Source organism: Boleophthalmus pectinirostris, unplaced genomic scaffold (assembly GCF_026225935.1).
Source record: "Boleophthalmus pectinirostris isolate CB_2022bp ecotype Guang Dong unplaced genomic scaffold, ASM2622593v1 HiC_scaffold_17, whole genome shotgun sequence".
In the NCBI taxonomy this organism is placed as follows: domain Eukaryota; kingdom Metazoa; phylum Chordata; class Actinopteri; order Gobiiformes; family Gobiidae; genus Boleophthalmus; species Boleophthalmus pectinirostris.
In genome coordinates this window covers 13,851,677-13,868,825 of record NW_026571115.1, presented here as the reverse complement: position 1 = coordinate 13,868,825, position 17,149 = coordinate 13,851,677, and the positions used below count along the sequence as shown (strand labels likewise).

General features: G+C 37.3%; 1 protein-coding gene across 2 annotated transcripts; it reads left to right on the top strand.

The window, feature by feature from the left end:
- The first annotated feature begins 502 nt into the window (after positions 1-502).
- On the top strand, positions 503-16,737 carry fam117aa (family with sequence similarity 117 member Aa). Of its 2 annotated transcripts, XM_055152968.1 has the most exons (9): positions 503-653; positions 838-1,080; positions 5,775-5,920; positions 11,899-11,994; positions 12,694-12,807; positions 12,895-13,017; positions 13,626-13,872; positions 14,348-14,519; positions 15,947-16,737. In XM_055152968.1, exons 2-9 carry the CDS (start codon positions 921-923, stop codon positions 16,158-16,160), a joined length of 1,272 nt encoding a protein of 423 aa, XP_055008943.1. In that variant the 5' UTR covers positions 503-653; positions 838-920; the 3' UTR covers positions 16,161-16,737. The 2 variants fall into 2 exon arrangements, with proteins under 2 accessions (XP_055008943.1, XP_055008942.1); XM_055152967.1 differs by having other exon boundaries at positions 565-1,080.
- Positions 16,738-17,149: the final 412 nt, after the last annotated feature.

The following is a 17,149-nucleotide window of genomic DNA, read 5'->3' as shown; positions in this document are numbered from 1 at the left end:
GAGTCATACATGGGCTATTGAAAAAAATTATATTATGATACTTTTACATACAAAACAGAGTTGCTCTTCTAACTAAACTAATATTTGGGATATGGACTATAGTAGGCTGCTGGTAGTAATTTTGTACACTTTTGTTCACTCCTAGTCCTATAATAATAAATACATAAAAATAAAAAAAAAAAGATAAACATGCCTATCTTTCTCTACTAAAGATAAGTAGCATCAATATAACGGTTAATAAACTCAACATAATCAATTTGCATGCTCTCTCTGGTTGGTAACACTTTAAATTCGTGTTTTACTGCCATGGCAAATGAGCTGTAAAGTTTCTGTTGCTGATTTAAAAGGGGGAGGTGGAGGAGGGTCCTGCAGAGAGAGGCTGTGATGCCCTCTTCTTCTGCATAATAGAAAAATATGGGACCAAAGTGGGTGGGAACTACAACTTTTGGGGGGCTTTCCTTTAAAGACAGATGGCTCCTTCGCCCAATACGTGCAGAGTTGTAGTCTGGAGCAACCAATAAGCAGATTTTGGGTCTTTAACACGAGCCTAGTCTAGTTTTTTTCATTAGTTTTTCACACTCCACGAGTGAGCTGCAGGTTGAGGCTCCTGTGTTGACAATTTGACGACAAGGGAAGCGAGTGTTGATGGTTCGGTAGGTTTTAAAGTTTAGTTAATGTTAGAAATCTAGCAAGTTATTTTATTTGGTGCGTTTTTTGTCACTTGCAAACTACGAGAAGTTATGCTGTAGTAATTATCAATATATATGCAACAAACCATAATAACAGGCCTGCGTAAAGTGTGGAAAAGATGGATTGAATGTGGCTGTGTTCGTTCAGTTGCTTGCTCCACTGAAACTACCGAGATTGGGGGAAGGAAAGAAGCGGAGATCGTGTTTTTCTTAGCCGAGCAGAGAGAGGGGATGTCGGGCAGAAGTTGTGGAGTGCCTCGGGGGTACAGCAGCAGCAGCAGCAGCAGCAGCGGTGGGAGCTCCAGCAGCATGCAGCCTATAAAAGCCACGGTCCCGTATCAGCTCCAGAGAGGATCGGCTCTTCTACTGGGGAGGACCGAAGTCAAAACCGGTAAATATTGCACAGTTGAATTATATATTTGACTTTAAAGGTGCATTATGTACCTTTTCTGGTGGATAGACCGTCAAATGCTTTTCTCTGTGGAGATGTTATTGTTTTGTTTGGATTGGAATGCTTCACAGTATGGCATTAAAGCTTTATATCTTCATGGAGACCAAACCAGATCAAGTTACAGGTCCAGATCTGTGGAGAGACAGCCCCACTCACAGTCAGAATATCTGTTTTCTAGGTATTTTGAGCTCTAAAACCACTGTTATTGAATAAATGTAAAAGAGAGCTGTTTAATGTCATAGTGTGGAACATTGCAGGCAGAGCAAAAACATATCTGTAGAAACAAGCATGTTCAGGCCCCTCAACAAAAAGTTACATAGTGCACCTTTAATGATAAAACACTAAGTTTTTTCTGTATAATTATATTATTATTTCACTCCAGTCTCTTACTATTTTTGCTACTTATGTAGAATGTATTATTACTACCGTTTATATGTTGGCTCTTTGTTATTATAATATATTGTGATGTGAGAGCAACTGTGTCCCAATAATTTCCCTTGTGGATCAATAAAATTAGTCTAAGTCTAAATTTAGTAGATAATCTAAACTTCATATAATCTTTACTGATGCACAAAGAACCATTAAAGTCCAGATAAAGTCAAATAATGATGAAAATAACAACTTTTGTTCTGAATCTAACATGTGATCATATACTGATCCATGGGGGAAGTGGTCACTGTTGAGGTAGAACACAAAGGCATTGCCCAAAGTCACAGAATTGACCACATTACAGAGGAATACATAGAATAAAACTAAAAACTAAATACTAAAATACCTTTGTACTGCTTATTTGTGTTTATACTGTTTTTGCTTGCTTATATGTATCTTATGATGATAGAAGGGCCTATCTATTTTTTATACAAGGTTAAGCAAGCAAAATTTAATAGTGTGTGGTGCTGATGCAATGTTATCTCATACACCTACTGCATGCAAAATAAAAATGATGGAAATACAACATACAATTGATACAAGTTTAAGGATGGGCCACTATGGATTTTTTTTAACCAATACCAATATCTAAATTTGGTTTACAACTGTGTGATTACCGATATTTGTGACACAGATATTACACATTTAAAATCCAAGCAAGGCCCAATGGTACTGATATATTGCCAGTCCATAGTTTTAAGTAACATAATCAACAAGATGTAAAGGCAACTTAAATGAACAAATTATATCACTCAGTAGCAATATGACTCTTGGTGAAAATATGTTTTGATTGCAAATTATTACCGAAGTCTTGGGCAACCTCTTTAACAAGTTGTTTGTTAGTTTTTTCTTGGCAGTAATTTTTGGCCTTGCTTGATCTCACAAACCTGCACAGACCAGAGCTGCACAGTATCAGGAGAAAGTGATTTGTCATATGTTGAGTAGGCATGATGAGAAATTTGGAGATACACAGATGAATACATTTTTGTGTTCAAACAATGAGACAAGGCATTGTGGTATTGTGAAAAATATGACTACATTAAAGCAACCACAAAACAAGATTTACCACAAATATTTTGGGTGTTTTATAATGGCGGAATGTTCAGCCGTTTCCATGGTGACACAATGCAAACACAGACAAAAAGTTTTAAGATTGTGTGAAAAAATACAAAATGGATTTAAAAATGGATAAATCTTTCAGAGGAGTTTGATTTTCAGAGAGTTACTACTGAGCTTGTGACTGTAGTTTTATGTTGTAGAGACTTATTTAACAGCACACATCAGCTCATCTGTTTTAATTCCAATCAAATCCACTCTTTCTGCTCAGATTGTGTTAAAATAAAGCTCAGATTAAGTCTAACTTGAGTAACAGAGCTGCAGACAGAGCAGTGCTTTCAGTTAGCTTCACAGCCCCCAGGAAATGACATCAGCTCCAAAGTATCAATACACTGGATTCACTCAACATTAATAACTGAAGATGACTTAATTATCTTGGTACACGTTCTTTAGTTTTGAATGGTTACACAAACTTGCTTGTCGAAATGTCCTGTTTCAACTATTTCACAGGCTGTCACTGTATATTATTACAAGATAGAAGACTGTTCTACAAAAACAAAATCAGGGTTGGTAGCTCAAACACTTGGAGTCGCTATCTTGACCTGACTTGGGAGCGTCCTGCCTTCATTGTGGCTTGAAAGTGTTAAATCAACAGTAAAGCTGCTATGTCTGAAACACAACACTGTTATCATAATGTTATTGGGACGCCCAGTCGCCCCTCTGCTCTCTGACCCGTGGGATCTGGGCTGCATGCTCCAGTCCTGCTCCAACTCTGGTCTCCTCTCACTCTTGTTCTGTAAACTATGTGGCTATGAAGAATAAAACATCCAACAAGTATGTTTAATATTGTAAAATAGTAGAATATAGTGTCTTATTTCACCATAGACAATGCAGCTTAAGTGGACAGCAACAACAAAGGTCTAAAATATAAATCTATATGAAGAACAAATTAAGAATGACTTAACTAGGATCTAAATTTGAATGATTAAACAAAGTCCAAACCAGGACTAAATCAGGACTTGAGTTGGTAGAGCATTCGCCCACTGATCTAAAGGTTGGCGGTTTGAATCCAGCTCTCGACATAAACATCACAGGTAGAGCGGTCAGATCCACTGACCCACAGGTTAGCTGGTGTGATTCCAGCTCCCACAGATGAATGCTGTCGTTGTGTCCTTGGGCAAGACACTTAACCCACCTTGCCCACAGTGTCTGCGTACACTGGTGTATGAATGTGTGTGTGAATGTGTGAGTGGTTCCTTGTTGTAAAGCGCTTTGAGTGCCTTGAAGGTGGAAAAGCGCTATAGAAAAATGTGACCATTTACCACTTTACTAGGTCCAAACCAGGACTAAACTAGGGCTAAACCAGGATTAATAGGGTTAAACCAGGACAAAACTAGGATTAAACCAGAACTAAGATGGGGTAACCCAGGACTAAATTAAAGCTAAAACCAGACTAAACCAAGATGAGATCTACCTAGTGACTAAGCTGTGATATAGTGTCCTGCCCTAGTATGAGACTCCATGTGCCTGCTGTGCTGTATATTTTTACATCTGCCCTGATGACAGCATGCTGTTTTGGTTATATTATTAGCAGTTGGGGTCAAACACTTGAACTGTAGTTTGGACTTAAATTTTAAGCCTAGACAACTGTCTGTCTCAATGTACTTCAAAGGTGCAGTATACTGCTCTGTAGAAGGGTCCGCCACCTGTTTGTCTCCATGGAGATGTTATACCTAGGTACCTAGTCTCCAATGATCTGACCTGTAACTTGCCCTGGTATCGTTACCCACTTGTTGCCATGGAGATAGGCAAAGAAAAAACATCTACATGGAGACAAGTAGGTGATGGTCTGGACCCTTCACCAGAGAAGTCACATAGCACAGCTAGTACTACGTTTAGACCTAGAATTGACCTGGATGGTTGTAGAGAAGACATGGTCTTGTCAGGTTATCCCTGCCATAGACCAGTTTCCCCTTTGTGTACATCAATTTGTGCCCATTTTACTAATTAGAATTTATTTAAAATCCAAGTTTAGTGCTAGAAGTGAATGAACTGACTACATTAACACATGCACACCAGATTGATTATTGAAATGGTATGTAAACTATAAAATCTGGAGTTAACAATCTAATATCTTTTTTTTTCATATGGGAAAATTCCAAACTAATTTAGCCAAGACAGAGATTAAAGACAAACTGTAGAAGATTTAAATTTTTAATATCTAGTAATCTACTTAAATTAAAGGTCCAATATTACGCAAAATTGACAGTGAGCTTTAAACCATTTAGCCATTAAGCTACCCATTAGTTGGAGTTATGTGTTTTTTAATTCACATGTTTTAGCCACCTTGCGATGGCATGAAGCACTAGTTTTCATGTTAGAAGCTTTTACTCTTAGCTCAACAGAGATTGGCAATTTCAAGGCTGAAATGCAACGTTTGTGTGTTTGAACATGTGTGAATGAAAAAGGTACTATGTTTGTGATGAGGAAACAACATTGTAACATAGATCAGAAAATAGCCTAATAAGGGCCCTTTAACTGAATTTTGTGTGCATGTAAATGTGCACACGGTTGTTTAGTTTAGTGGTTTTGCTTCAGGTCGTAAACACACAGCCCACACCTGCCAGAGATTACAAAGTAGTGCCAAAATGAACAATGCTGCGTATGAGGTCTGGGAGCAATTTAGCCAACTATTGGTGCCCGCTGTTTAACTTCTCCTCTTAAAATGGCTATGAACACAATTAAACTGCAGCAATCTAATCTAATTACAACTCTCACATTGTCAAATTAAAGGTGGAATCTGTAACTTTTTGGTTTTAGGTCAGTCACCTGCTTGTTTCTGTGGGTATGCCGCTGCTCTGCCTAGATTATTCCACTGTATGACATTGAACAGTTCTACCTTACTTTTATTCAATTACAGGTGCTTTTATAGCTCAAAAATACCAAGAGCAAGGTTGCCTCTCCACAGAGTTGACCTGTGACTTGTCCATGAACATAGAAAGGTTTAATACTATACTGTAAACCTTCCAGACTAAGCCATTACATCTTCACGTAGAAAAGAATTTGACTGACCTTTCACCGGAAAAGTTACACAATGCACCTTTAACCAATTTTTATGGTTTTTTTTTTTGGTTTGTTTTTTCACAAAGCTGACAGGACTGCCGCTCGCCCACCAAAGCCCACCATTCGCCGGACGTTATCACTGGACACCATTGTGGGGCCCTACCTGCAAGGACAGTGGCCCAAAGAAGCAGAGAGCATGACTGTTACCTGCGTCAATGATAAAGCCACACAGGTGAGTGTTAAAGCTCATATATTGCACAATATTTACTCTTGTGTCCTGGAGTTGTGTTTTGATTCGTTCACACATGTTTGAGTAATCTTTTATTATGAGTCTGTCTACATCTCAAGCTCATTTTAAGCTCAAAATACTCTGTTCCACCTTGTGATGTCATGAGATGGTACTTTTAGTTAACAGCTACCTTTTATTTTACCTTTAGTTTGGTAGATATGGTCAATTCTTGGGCTGAAAATATCCAAGAGAGAATGTAGATCAGAACATATCATACCTCTGAATTTGGCCAAATCAACAGTCAGCAAATCTTATATTGAGGATTTGCATGTTATTACTTTGGCATAGGTTTAAGTCAGATGCCTTTCCGCTGTACTTTTCATTTTTCACATGAATTCCTTTGGCTTACAGTATGTTCTGGCTTGCAGTTAAGGGAATTTGCTTCAATCAATAGCAAAATTGTGTAATACGGTTCCAAGAGGGGTGTAAGTGTAGGCAAGAGTTTTAGCCTTAGCCTTTTAAACCAGAACCACAAAACATTACTAATAAATGTTGGTAAGTCTTCTGTTTAACTTTTGACAGTACATAAATAATACTTTTAAATAATCAGTTATTCAATTATGACACAAAGACTTGTAATTATCTTGTCTTTCTTCCAATTGTGCAACCATAATGTGTATTTTTTATTTCTTTAAACACCACATTATTAGCAGTATTTATGGGAGGCAACTGTTTCAATATCCAATGCAGCTAGCCAATATATTACATACCCCCAATAATCCCCTTAGATAAAGAACATCTTATTCAACTCCACCCAATATTAAGGTCTAAGTTACACCCTTGCCTCACATAATGATTATAAGGCTTGGGTTACGAGCCTATAAAACATTGATCTGTTGTTATCTGTTTAAATCATGTGTGACCAGTGTGACATGTACAAGCAGTCATCTCGTGTAATCCAAAATGTTTTACACTAAATAGGACTTATTTCTGGGTCAAGCTAAGGTAATTCTACCCTTCTGTCTTCACTTTTACTACTTTCTGCATTTTAGATACATACAGAAAACATCAAATATATGAAGTAATGTATGTGGAATTAGTAAAGAAAAAAGTGAGCTCTACGCAATATTTTTTGACGAAGCAAAGTGTGGTTACTTTGAGGATTTCAATATAAAATAGGGGGAAAAAGTAGCGTTATTAAACATTTTTGCTTTGCTACATCATTCCATATATCTTGCCTCATGTATTCGATGTCTTCCATATGTATATAAAACATAGAGAGAAGTGAAAGGAAAGAAATAAAAAAAATTGAATTGAATGAACATTGAATGAGAGGGTGTGTCCAAACTTTTGACTGGTAGTGTGTGTGTAATAGTGGTTCTAGTTGGGGTAGTCTGTAGGCCTTTAGTTGTTTAGTTGATTAACTGGTGTCTTAGTCAATCACATTTTTGATTAAACTAAATATTATTTTATTAAGATTATAAGGCTTTATATGCAAAATCACACAAAGGTGAATGCATGGAATTAGCTGACGCCTTGGTGTAGACAGGACAGTTAAAGGTGCACTATGTAACTTTTTGATCCGGCACCTGCTTGTTTCTATGGATAGGTCATTGCTCTGCCTGAAGTGTTCCACAGTATGACATTAAACAGCTCTACCTTACATTTATTCAATGACAGGTGGTTTTAGAACTCAAAAATATTTTGAAAAACAGGCACTCTGACTGTGAGAGGAGTTACCTCTCCACAGATCTGACCTGTAACTTGCTCTGGTTTGGTCTCCATGAAGATAGAAAGCTTTAATATCATACAGTAAAATATTTGAAACAAAGCAATAACATCTCCATGCAGAAAAGCATTTGATGGAGCCTCCACCACAAAATTTCATGAAGATGCTCTTTATTTGTACTTTTTTGTATACATGGTCATTTTTTTTTATTTATTTTTTTTTTATTACAAGATCTGTATAATCTTAGAGAGTCATGTCACTCCCCCTTTTAATCAGTTAATTGGGGGGCTTGTCTTTGTCTTACTGCAATTTCTTTTGCTGACTAAAGTCTTATTTCCGAGATGTTGGATTATAATTCTGCCTTAAATCTCTTGCAATCTTGAGATCTATATTGTTGCTGGTATGACACGATTCTCACAAAAGATGCGTCTTATTGTTGCATTTAAAGAAGCCTCGATATCAAGAAGTAGGCTGCGCAGGTGCCTGGTGGTTCCACTTCACTGAGCTAGAAATGGTTGTTTTTTGTTCTTGGTAAACTTTTGTTGCACCCCCCACCACTGTATATACCCCAAACTAGTGCAACAAAGCCACCCTCACCAAGCTCCACCAAACTCCATCGTCTTCTCCTCCTGACACAGTTTGAACCCCCTTGGCATCCATTGTGCACAGACCCTTCATGACCTCATTATACGGCTGTCCCATCCCCCTACAACCACGCTCGCACATCCCTCCACCCCCTGCCATACTTTTGCATTATTTTGCAATTTACGACTTCATTCTTATCTGGGCGTACCATTGAACTTTCTCAAGCCCACTTCAAGCCCAGAAAAGATTTATAAAGACTGTTGTTAAACTGTGGTAACAAGTCAAATGATTAGTTTCTTCCTTCCTGACAAACCCCTTTCCACTTAACACAAGGGTCATTGAATCGTCTGATCAAAATTATGTAAATCTATACAGCCTTTAGCCTAGTTTAATAATATACATTTCTAAACTATGTGAGTGCCAATCAAAACATGACTGAAAAGACATCTTCTAAACAGGAATGTCATTTTGTGCAAACAAATATGGATCTCTTGGTATTTTTCAGATAATTAGAATGGTTCATTGCATCAGAAATGTGCTGAAAATGTCTTGGTTGAGGTTCAAGGATTTCAACAAAAAGTGAATGGACTGTAAAAATGAACACACAGAAATATTACCATATAGCTCACATTATATTGTTATCATTGCTTCTTACAGTCATTTGTCAGCTTTCTTATGTAGATAATATACTTATCTTATACTTGTATTATATTTATACTTTATTAACTTGCTTGTTTATTGATCTATCTATCTATCTATCTATCTGTTTATTTATTTATTTATAGTCACAGGAGTGAGTAGATCTAGTGCTAGTGCTAATTCTCAACTCTTGTCCCTGGTTGGGCTTAGGGTTACACTCAAGAAAACAATTTAAAAGTGTAATCTTTAAAGGTGCACTATGTAACTTTTTGGTTGAGGTTCATCACCTGCTTGTTTCTATGGACATATCAGACAAAACAATAACTTTCCACTAGAAAAGTTTCATAGTGCACCTTTAAATGCATTTTCACAACAGTGCAGTTTCATATTACAAAGATTCCCACATTCAAACACATGTTTACATACACAGACAATAGAATGCAATATTTACATATGGATACAACTTGTTTTTAACCAGGACTTGAGGTGTTCACTTGAGGTGACTTGAGCTGTTCACCTTGAGGTGAACAGCTTAAGAAATGATATGCACTGATCTGACATTTGATGCGGTGCCATGTTCTCCAGTCAAATTTTTAAACATTGCAATTATTAAAAAGTATACTGATATAACTGATACTGATATAACTTTCTACCTTGCCGACCAGATGCTATAGTATACAAATAGTGTTATAAAGCTACTTCGATACATATCTCATAGCATAGTAATTATAACTTGTATATTGACAGTTGCCTATTAAAAGACCTTTGTTCATAACACTTTGAAAAAATCTAAAACTAAATGTAAACACATTCGTACAGAAAGTGTATATTCATACTAAATTAGTCTGTGGCTTTCGTCTTGTTTATGACTGCTTATCTAAAATGGCTTGTGCACAGTAATGACTCCATGTTGTCCAAGATTTGTATTTCATTCTGGCATAAGACATGTTTTGGTCCACTTTAATAAACATACTTAAATGTCACTCATTCATTAACTTGTTATATCATTTTAACTGTATATGTTCAGCAGTTGTCTTATTTACAATCTTTACTTGGCTCATAAATTTCCATTGACAGCCTATTGGTTTACTTTAACTCCTTGTTGACAATATTATGTCCCTTTACCAGACAGGAACGTTAATAGGACGGGCTGCCACTCTGAAACACTAGCCAAATTCTCAGCTACCTTTGATGCTTTTTATAGCTGTGTGTCTCATTCCCCGTTCAGATTTTGGGAGGGTACAAGGCGCTGGACAGTGGGGGGTTGCCATCCGTAACTGTATACCCCTGTCACTTTATAACTGATACCACATCCAGACCTATCCTGCCCGGCAATAGACAGATCGGACTCTACTTTGGACTATAATGCTGTTTAAAGAAAGATATAGGGAATGTATTGCTTATTTTAGTATGTTTTGTAGCATAGCGAAATGAATGGTGTGTTATATATGGCTTGGAGTTGCTAGTGGAAAGCCTTGATTGATAATGTTATGTGTGTGGTTGCCGGTGAAGATCTGACTTTGTATACAACTGCCGTAACCAAAGAAGGACTACTCTTTTGCTCTGGATTTAACTGGTGTCAGTGATGAATCCTCAAAGTTTTGATCTGAAACAGCCTTCACAAGCGGCCAACCAAGCTCCAACTGTTAGAAGATCAAGAGTCAATGTCAAGAAATCGGTATGCTGTGAATGAATAATGCACATATTTTAACTGTTTTTGGAGTGGACCATATAACTACAGATATCACTGTATTTTCCTGCTTGTATTTAGTGAGTCCTAACACATTAAAGGTCCTGTATTACACAAGATTGACTCTTGTGAGCTTTAAGCCATGTTAGAATGTTGTTACCTTCTCAAAATCATACCTGGACTGGTGTTTTGTTTCATTTACACATGTTTGAGTAATCCTGTATTATCTGTCAGTATTTGTCCAAAGCGCAAAATGTTCTGTTCCATCTTGTGATGTCATGAAGTGGTAGTTTTCAAGTTAACAGCTACTATTTACCTTTTGTTTAGTAGCGCTTGGCAATAGAGATGGGATAGGTTTGTTTTTTTACATACATACCAATCCAAATTAGACATTTTTTGCAACAAGATGTAAATTTTGTGAATGGCGCTTTTGTTTTTCTTTCTTTGTTTGTGCAATGAGGTGTTATATTTTTATGATGTGGTTTGGATATTTTTACAGTGTGTGTACTGTAAGTATGACTGTTAGCGAGTGGCTGCACAGCTGTTGTGGGGCAGGTGTTAACAGACAGCTGTGGTTCGTTTTTATATTTACCGCTGTCAAGAGAAACAGTGCAAAGTAGTTTCAGCTTAACAGTCATACCATATACATGAATGAATGGAGACTAGACGTATGTTTGGGCAATATATTAACATCTAGAACTGAGTCACCACCTGCTTGTATCCATGGAGATGTCAACGTTTTGTGTGGATTGTCACGTGTTATGGCATTAAACTCTTCTTTCTTAGATTTATTCAGTTAAGAGATGATCTATTGCAAAAACATGCTTTCTTACTTGGGCTGCTAGGTCCTTTGGAATCTATTGGAAATATTTAAATGGATGCAATTAATAACAAAACTCATATGGCAAAGGTCATAATTTTGGAAGTACCATAATTTCTTCACGAACAACAACTCTGTAATTTTGATTTTGAACCATGTTCTGAAATGTGATTTTTGTATTAGTTTGTCAATTTATATTTCAGTCTTATTGTTAAAAATGTGAATCCTATTATTAACACTACTAATAATTCACAAATCATATTAAAATGCTTGTCTGAAAAATCACAATTAGATATTTTCCCAAATCGTTGGGAAGGGTGCTTGCCTTCCACAGATCTGACCTGTAACTTGCCCTGGTTGTGGCACCTGCTTGTTTCCATGAATATCAATTATTACCGTACTGTGGAACATTCTAGACAACCATGGGGTAGATTCCCAGCAAGCTACATACTAATGCAACTGTAACTTTGTTGCTTTGAAGAAACAAAAAAACAATATTATTTTTTTTCTTATTTCAGACTCCTAGTTCTTGGGCAGAAGAAACCCGAGGCAGAAGAAATGCAAGCGGACACAAAAGATCAGCATCTTGGGGAAGTGCAGAGCATCTCAGAGAGGCAAGTCAAATGCATCCTCTTAAATAAAGTACTCAAAACAGCTAAATTTAGGACAAAGAAAGGGCACAATAAACGGTTCTTATATTCTAGAATGAGAGAGGCGACATTTTGGTATGAAATAAATAAGAAATTAGTGGTTTTCAGATTGTAGAATGTGATGATGTTATACTCCAAAATGGGGGGCAAGAAACAGTGTCCTCACTTCATTGCATTGTACTTTGCTATGAAATATCTAAAAGACCCTAGAACTCACTGAATTACAACAAAAATCTGCATTTAGCAGTATTCTTTTTAGCTGCTTCCTTAAATCTGTCTTATCAATGGCCTATAGAATGTTGATGTCATCTGAAATCAGCAGTATCCTAACCCAAAGACACACATTTGTCAAACTGGATTATTATTTGCAAGAGGGTGGGTCTATCATTCACAGATTTGCCTCTTTAATCTTTGCTAAAACTCCTTTCAACTGACTTAAATAGTAATAAAATAATTTGTTCATTTGAGCTAACAGAGAATACATTGAACTGCTTTATGACAGTAGAAAGGCAAATTGTACCATATAATAGAACCTGCTCTCCCCCTCAGTATTCAGTAGATTCCCCTTGTCAATCTGTTGCTACATATTACACTGACTTGACATTACTGTAATGAAAAAATCAACACATTTTCTTGTAATAATAAATGTAATTTTGTTCTCAGGTGGCCAAGTTGAGGCACCAGTTGCAGAAACGCTCCCGTCATGCCGCTCCATCGTTGGGGTATGAGCTCTCTCACCCACCCCTGCCCGCGGGGCATGTAGCAGGCATCACACAGGTACCACACTGGATCTGTCTGAAATTCAACTGTAAAGAGATATAGAGCAGATTAAGATGAAAATATTTCTTTTTGTTGGTTTTCCAGACTATGCCAATGATCCCCTTAAACAGAATTGCTACTCGTTTGCGACGCAGTGTTGAGGGCCTGAACCTAGAACTTGAAGAAGTTTTTGTGTCTGAGAAACCTGACGACGATGAAGAACATGAGGTTTGAGTTACCTTCACCTTATTTATAGTGTGAATGAGAAATTCATCATTTAAAACTATATAGGCCTATTTGTTAAATTGACATCTAAAGGTTCAATACAAAACTGTCCCAGTGGGAGGTTTGCCATCTGCTTTTATCATTGGACATGTTACTTTGCCTAGAAATGTTCCACAGTACGGCATTAAATGTATGTCTCTAGCATGCATTTAATGGTGTTTTTATTGATCAAAATATCTTGAAAATTATGCATTGTTACTGTGAGTGGAGTCGCCTCTCCACAGTTCTGACCATTAACTTGGCTGGGTAGTCACATGCTCTATGGAGATAGAAGTTTAATACTGTGGAACATTATGGGAAAAGCAATACATCTGCATGGAGACATTTAGAAATATTCTACACTAGAAAAGTGTAGAATATTTCTTGTTTAAAGGACTGAAGTGCAAGTTTCCATCACGTCCTTTTGTAGCTGTGTTTTTTTTAATGTGTGATATACTGTACTGTTCTCCATATTATTTGATGTTAGACTACTACTGTATTGCCCACTCTAATATGAATTTAGACATTATTATATTATTATATATCATTCCTTCTATTTTGTTCACACACAGATATCTCAGATTTTGGACATCCCAGACGGCCATCGCGCCCCCGCCCCAGTACAGAGGTGTAGCAGTGGGTCTCAGAGTGAGCCCTCCCCGGGACCCCTGGATCCTGCCCTGCTGTCTCCATCCCAGTCCCCGTGTCCGCTTCACCCGGCGCTTCTGTCACCCTCCAATTCACCCTCCACCTCACCCTGCCCCATGAACACCTGCCTGCTGTCCCTGTCACAGTCCCCCTGCCACATGGGAGGGCCAGGTGGGTCCATAACTGCAATTCAAACAATTTGCTCTATCAACATAATAAGCAAGGAACCAAAACAGAAGACTACAGACAACGTTAAAGATGAAGCACGTAACTTGCTTGTCTCCATGGAGATGCTTTTTTGGTATTTTCAATCATACACAACATTTATACAGATGAGTAAAGTGTCTTGACCTAGGACAATACTGGTGGGAATGTGATTGTACTTTCTTTCTTCATTACATATAATGTAGTATAATAGACATAATTTTGTTCAGCTGAAGCAAAGCAGAAATATAACTTCCTCTGTGTGCTAACAAATAATGCTGAGGAGTGAATTATGGAAAACACTTCTAAATTTGGATTTAAACTTAGAATTAAATACATTGACATTTAAGGAATTTAAAGAACAATAATTCAGACGGTTTGCAACCTTTGCTGATTTTTAAAAACATGTTAATACTATTTTTTTCTGTGTTTTATATTTTAGTCTCTGAGGACTGCAGTGCATTGTGCCCCTCCTCCTCTGCTCTCCCCTCTTTTGCGCTCAGCCCTCCTCTGCTCCAGCAATGTTCCTCTGCACCCCGTCCCAACAGAACTTACTCCTATCAGCGAGAGCCTCCAGAGGGGTGTGAGAGAAGAGGACTGTGCATAGACCCAATGTAAGGACAGCCGTTTTAAATGATGTACATTTGTTGAATATAACAGATTTTTTTTGTTTTTGTTTTGATATTATTTTGAGCAAGAATGTATATTATGGTCAACAATGAGTTCATAAAGCGACAGTAGCTGGGGTGAGAATAGAGCATTTGGTAGAGTGTCTGCCCACTGATTAGAAGGTTAGTGGTTTGAATCCCGCTCCCGATATAAACACCATTTGTTGTGCAGTCAGATCCAGTGGCCCACAGGTGTCTGTGGACTCTGGTGTATGAATGTGTGTGTGAATGAATGAGTGGTGATGTAAAGCGCTTTGAGTACCTTGAAGTTGGAAAAGCACTATATAAAAATGTGACCATTTACCATTTGAATTGTGGTTTCATATTGTGCCTTGAGTATAGAGGCATATGATAATGACAGAAGCAAAGCCTTAGACTTAGACGTTATTGATGCACAGCGGAAATTATTTCGACACTGTAGCTCGCACTTTACAATATATTATAATCACAAAGACAAAAATATAAATCCAAAATAAGTAGCAAAAATAACAAGAGAATGGTATCATGGTAGAAATGTGATTTTCGAAGGCAGGTTTGGGGTTTCTGAGGAGGAGATAGACACTCTGGTTTTGCATTCCCCTTACAACTGAAAGATAGAAGTAATAAGAAATAGAAAAAAGCAGCGGGCCGGTGGAGCACATGAATAAGAAGACAGAGAGGAAGGGAGTAGGGGTATAAAAAGGGTAGTGACAGTCAAAAGCGTTCTGTGACTAAGGTGTGGCCCTGCCTTCAAAGCTTAGATAACCATAAACGTATCTTCATTTGTCTGTTGTGGTCATGGCCTTATGTCAACTCATGAATGAACTTACTTACACTTATATAGTTATCTCATCCACAGTGGTGAGAAGTAGGTCCATGTATGTACTGAAAATACATATTCAGAATACACATTTTTAGTTATAGTAACGGGTGCATTTACTCTTTCATTCATTCTTTTGAAGGCTTTCAGAGTACTTAAACTCAAAGGAACACATATATTACAATATTTGATCAAGCAATTTAGGCTTCCAACTGCTCTTATTCAGTGAGAAAAACAGAAAACACAGCTCTTGCAGTTTTTCATTCATATTTAGTGCAACAAACATAAAGTTGTCTTCAATCCCAGTGTGCATCGATGTAAATATATAGTAAGTACAGAATACATTACTCTGATTGGACTATGTTATTAAATACATTTTAATGCAGTAACTAAATGTATTCTCTAAGCTCTTCCCATCACTGCTCAGCCATGTAGTATTGGACAGTAGGGTTGTCAAAAGTATTGAAAATCAGATACTATATATATAGTATCAAAATCAAGTTTTAAATTTTTATATCTTAACAACACTATTACTTTTAGCCATAAAACACACTTATTTCTATTTTACCCCCAGGTCTGCCTCTCAGGACGAGCCTCTTCTTGCCCCCTCCTGTCCAGACCTCAATAAAGTGAACTTCACCCCTCATGGAGGCTCTGCTTTCTGCCCCGTGAGCCTCCTGAAGCCCCTCCTGCCCTCCATGGACCTCCTCTTTAGGGGGCTGTCTGTGTCTCCTGTCACCGGATGCCCCGGACAAGTTTCTCCCACAAGACACCTGGGCATGCAGTGATGACAAATGAAACAGACACTTTTGAACTGGTCTATGTGTCATGAAGGAAAATGGAAATCCCACATACTTGATCTTGATACATTTGGACATTTTTGGTTCTCTGTAAAAAACAAAAAATGTGGCTGCTTTTCTGGCGTTATTACACCTGCAAGAGGACTGCACGAGAGCTGATCTTCACCAGCACTTAGAGTAACTCACAGTAATGTTGTCACTATGGCACTCAACAGTGACTGCCCACACCCTAGTTCAGGAAGTAAATTTCTCAGTTACTTTTCCCATAGACTTTATGAAAAAACTAGCATTAAGTTTGTAACCTTGCTTAGGTCTAATCAGCTACATAGTAACTAATGGGCACAAGACCTATAATGTTTTTACACTTTATAAACTTTAAAATGGTGAGTTATTAAAGCATTTAGCTGAATCTTTTGTTTTAAATGTGCCTTTTGGACAGTGCCTTATGGATATTAGTTACTGTGTAGCTGGTTAGCCTCTGCAATATCTTTGAACTGTTAATATTTGAATTAGTAAAAGAAATATATGGGAAAAAATTAATAAAAAATGTATTTCCAGAACTGGAGTAAGCTATGACTATTGAGCTCCTTTTCATTTAGGCAAAGACTGCTTCACTAGTAACGTAAGGAAGCACAGAGATGGCGCTAACATGAAAGACAAAATCCAAATCCTTATAACCCAAATCCTGGTAGGGTTTTATTCTTTTTATCTTTAAGTAAATTAAAATATATTAAAAAAACATGTTTTCCACAAAGCTTCAGTTTGCAGTTGTGAGCCATGATAAAAAAAATTAGAGGGTTTATTTCAGGTTTGAGTTTTCGTTTTTAATAATGATGAGGTTGACATCCACACAGCACTTACAGCTGTTTATTTTTTATTTTTTTACTTTTTAATTTTAATTTGACTTTTTTTTTTTTTAGTTCTGTTTCAATGTGTGGCCTGTTCAGTTATGTTTTTTAACCACAGGCATAGGGTGA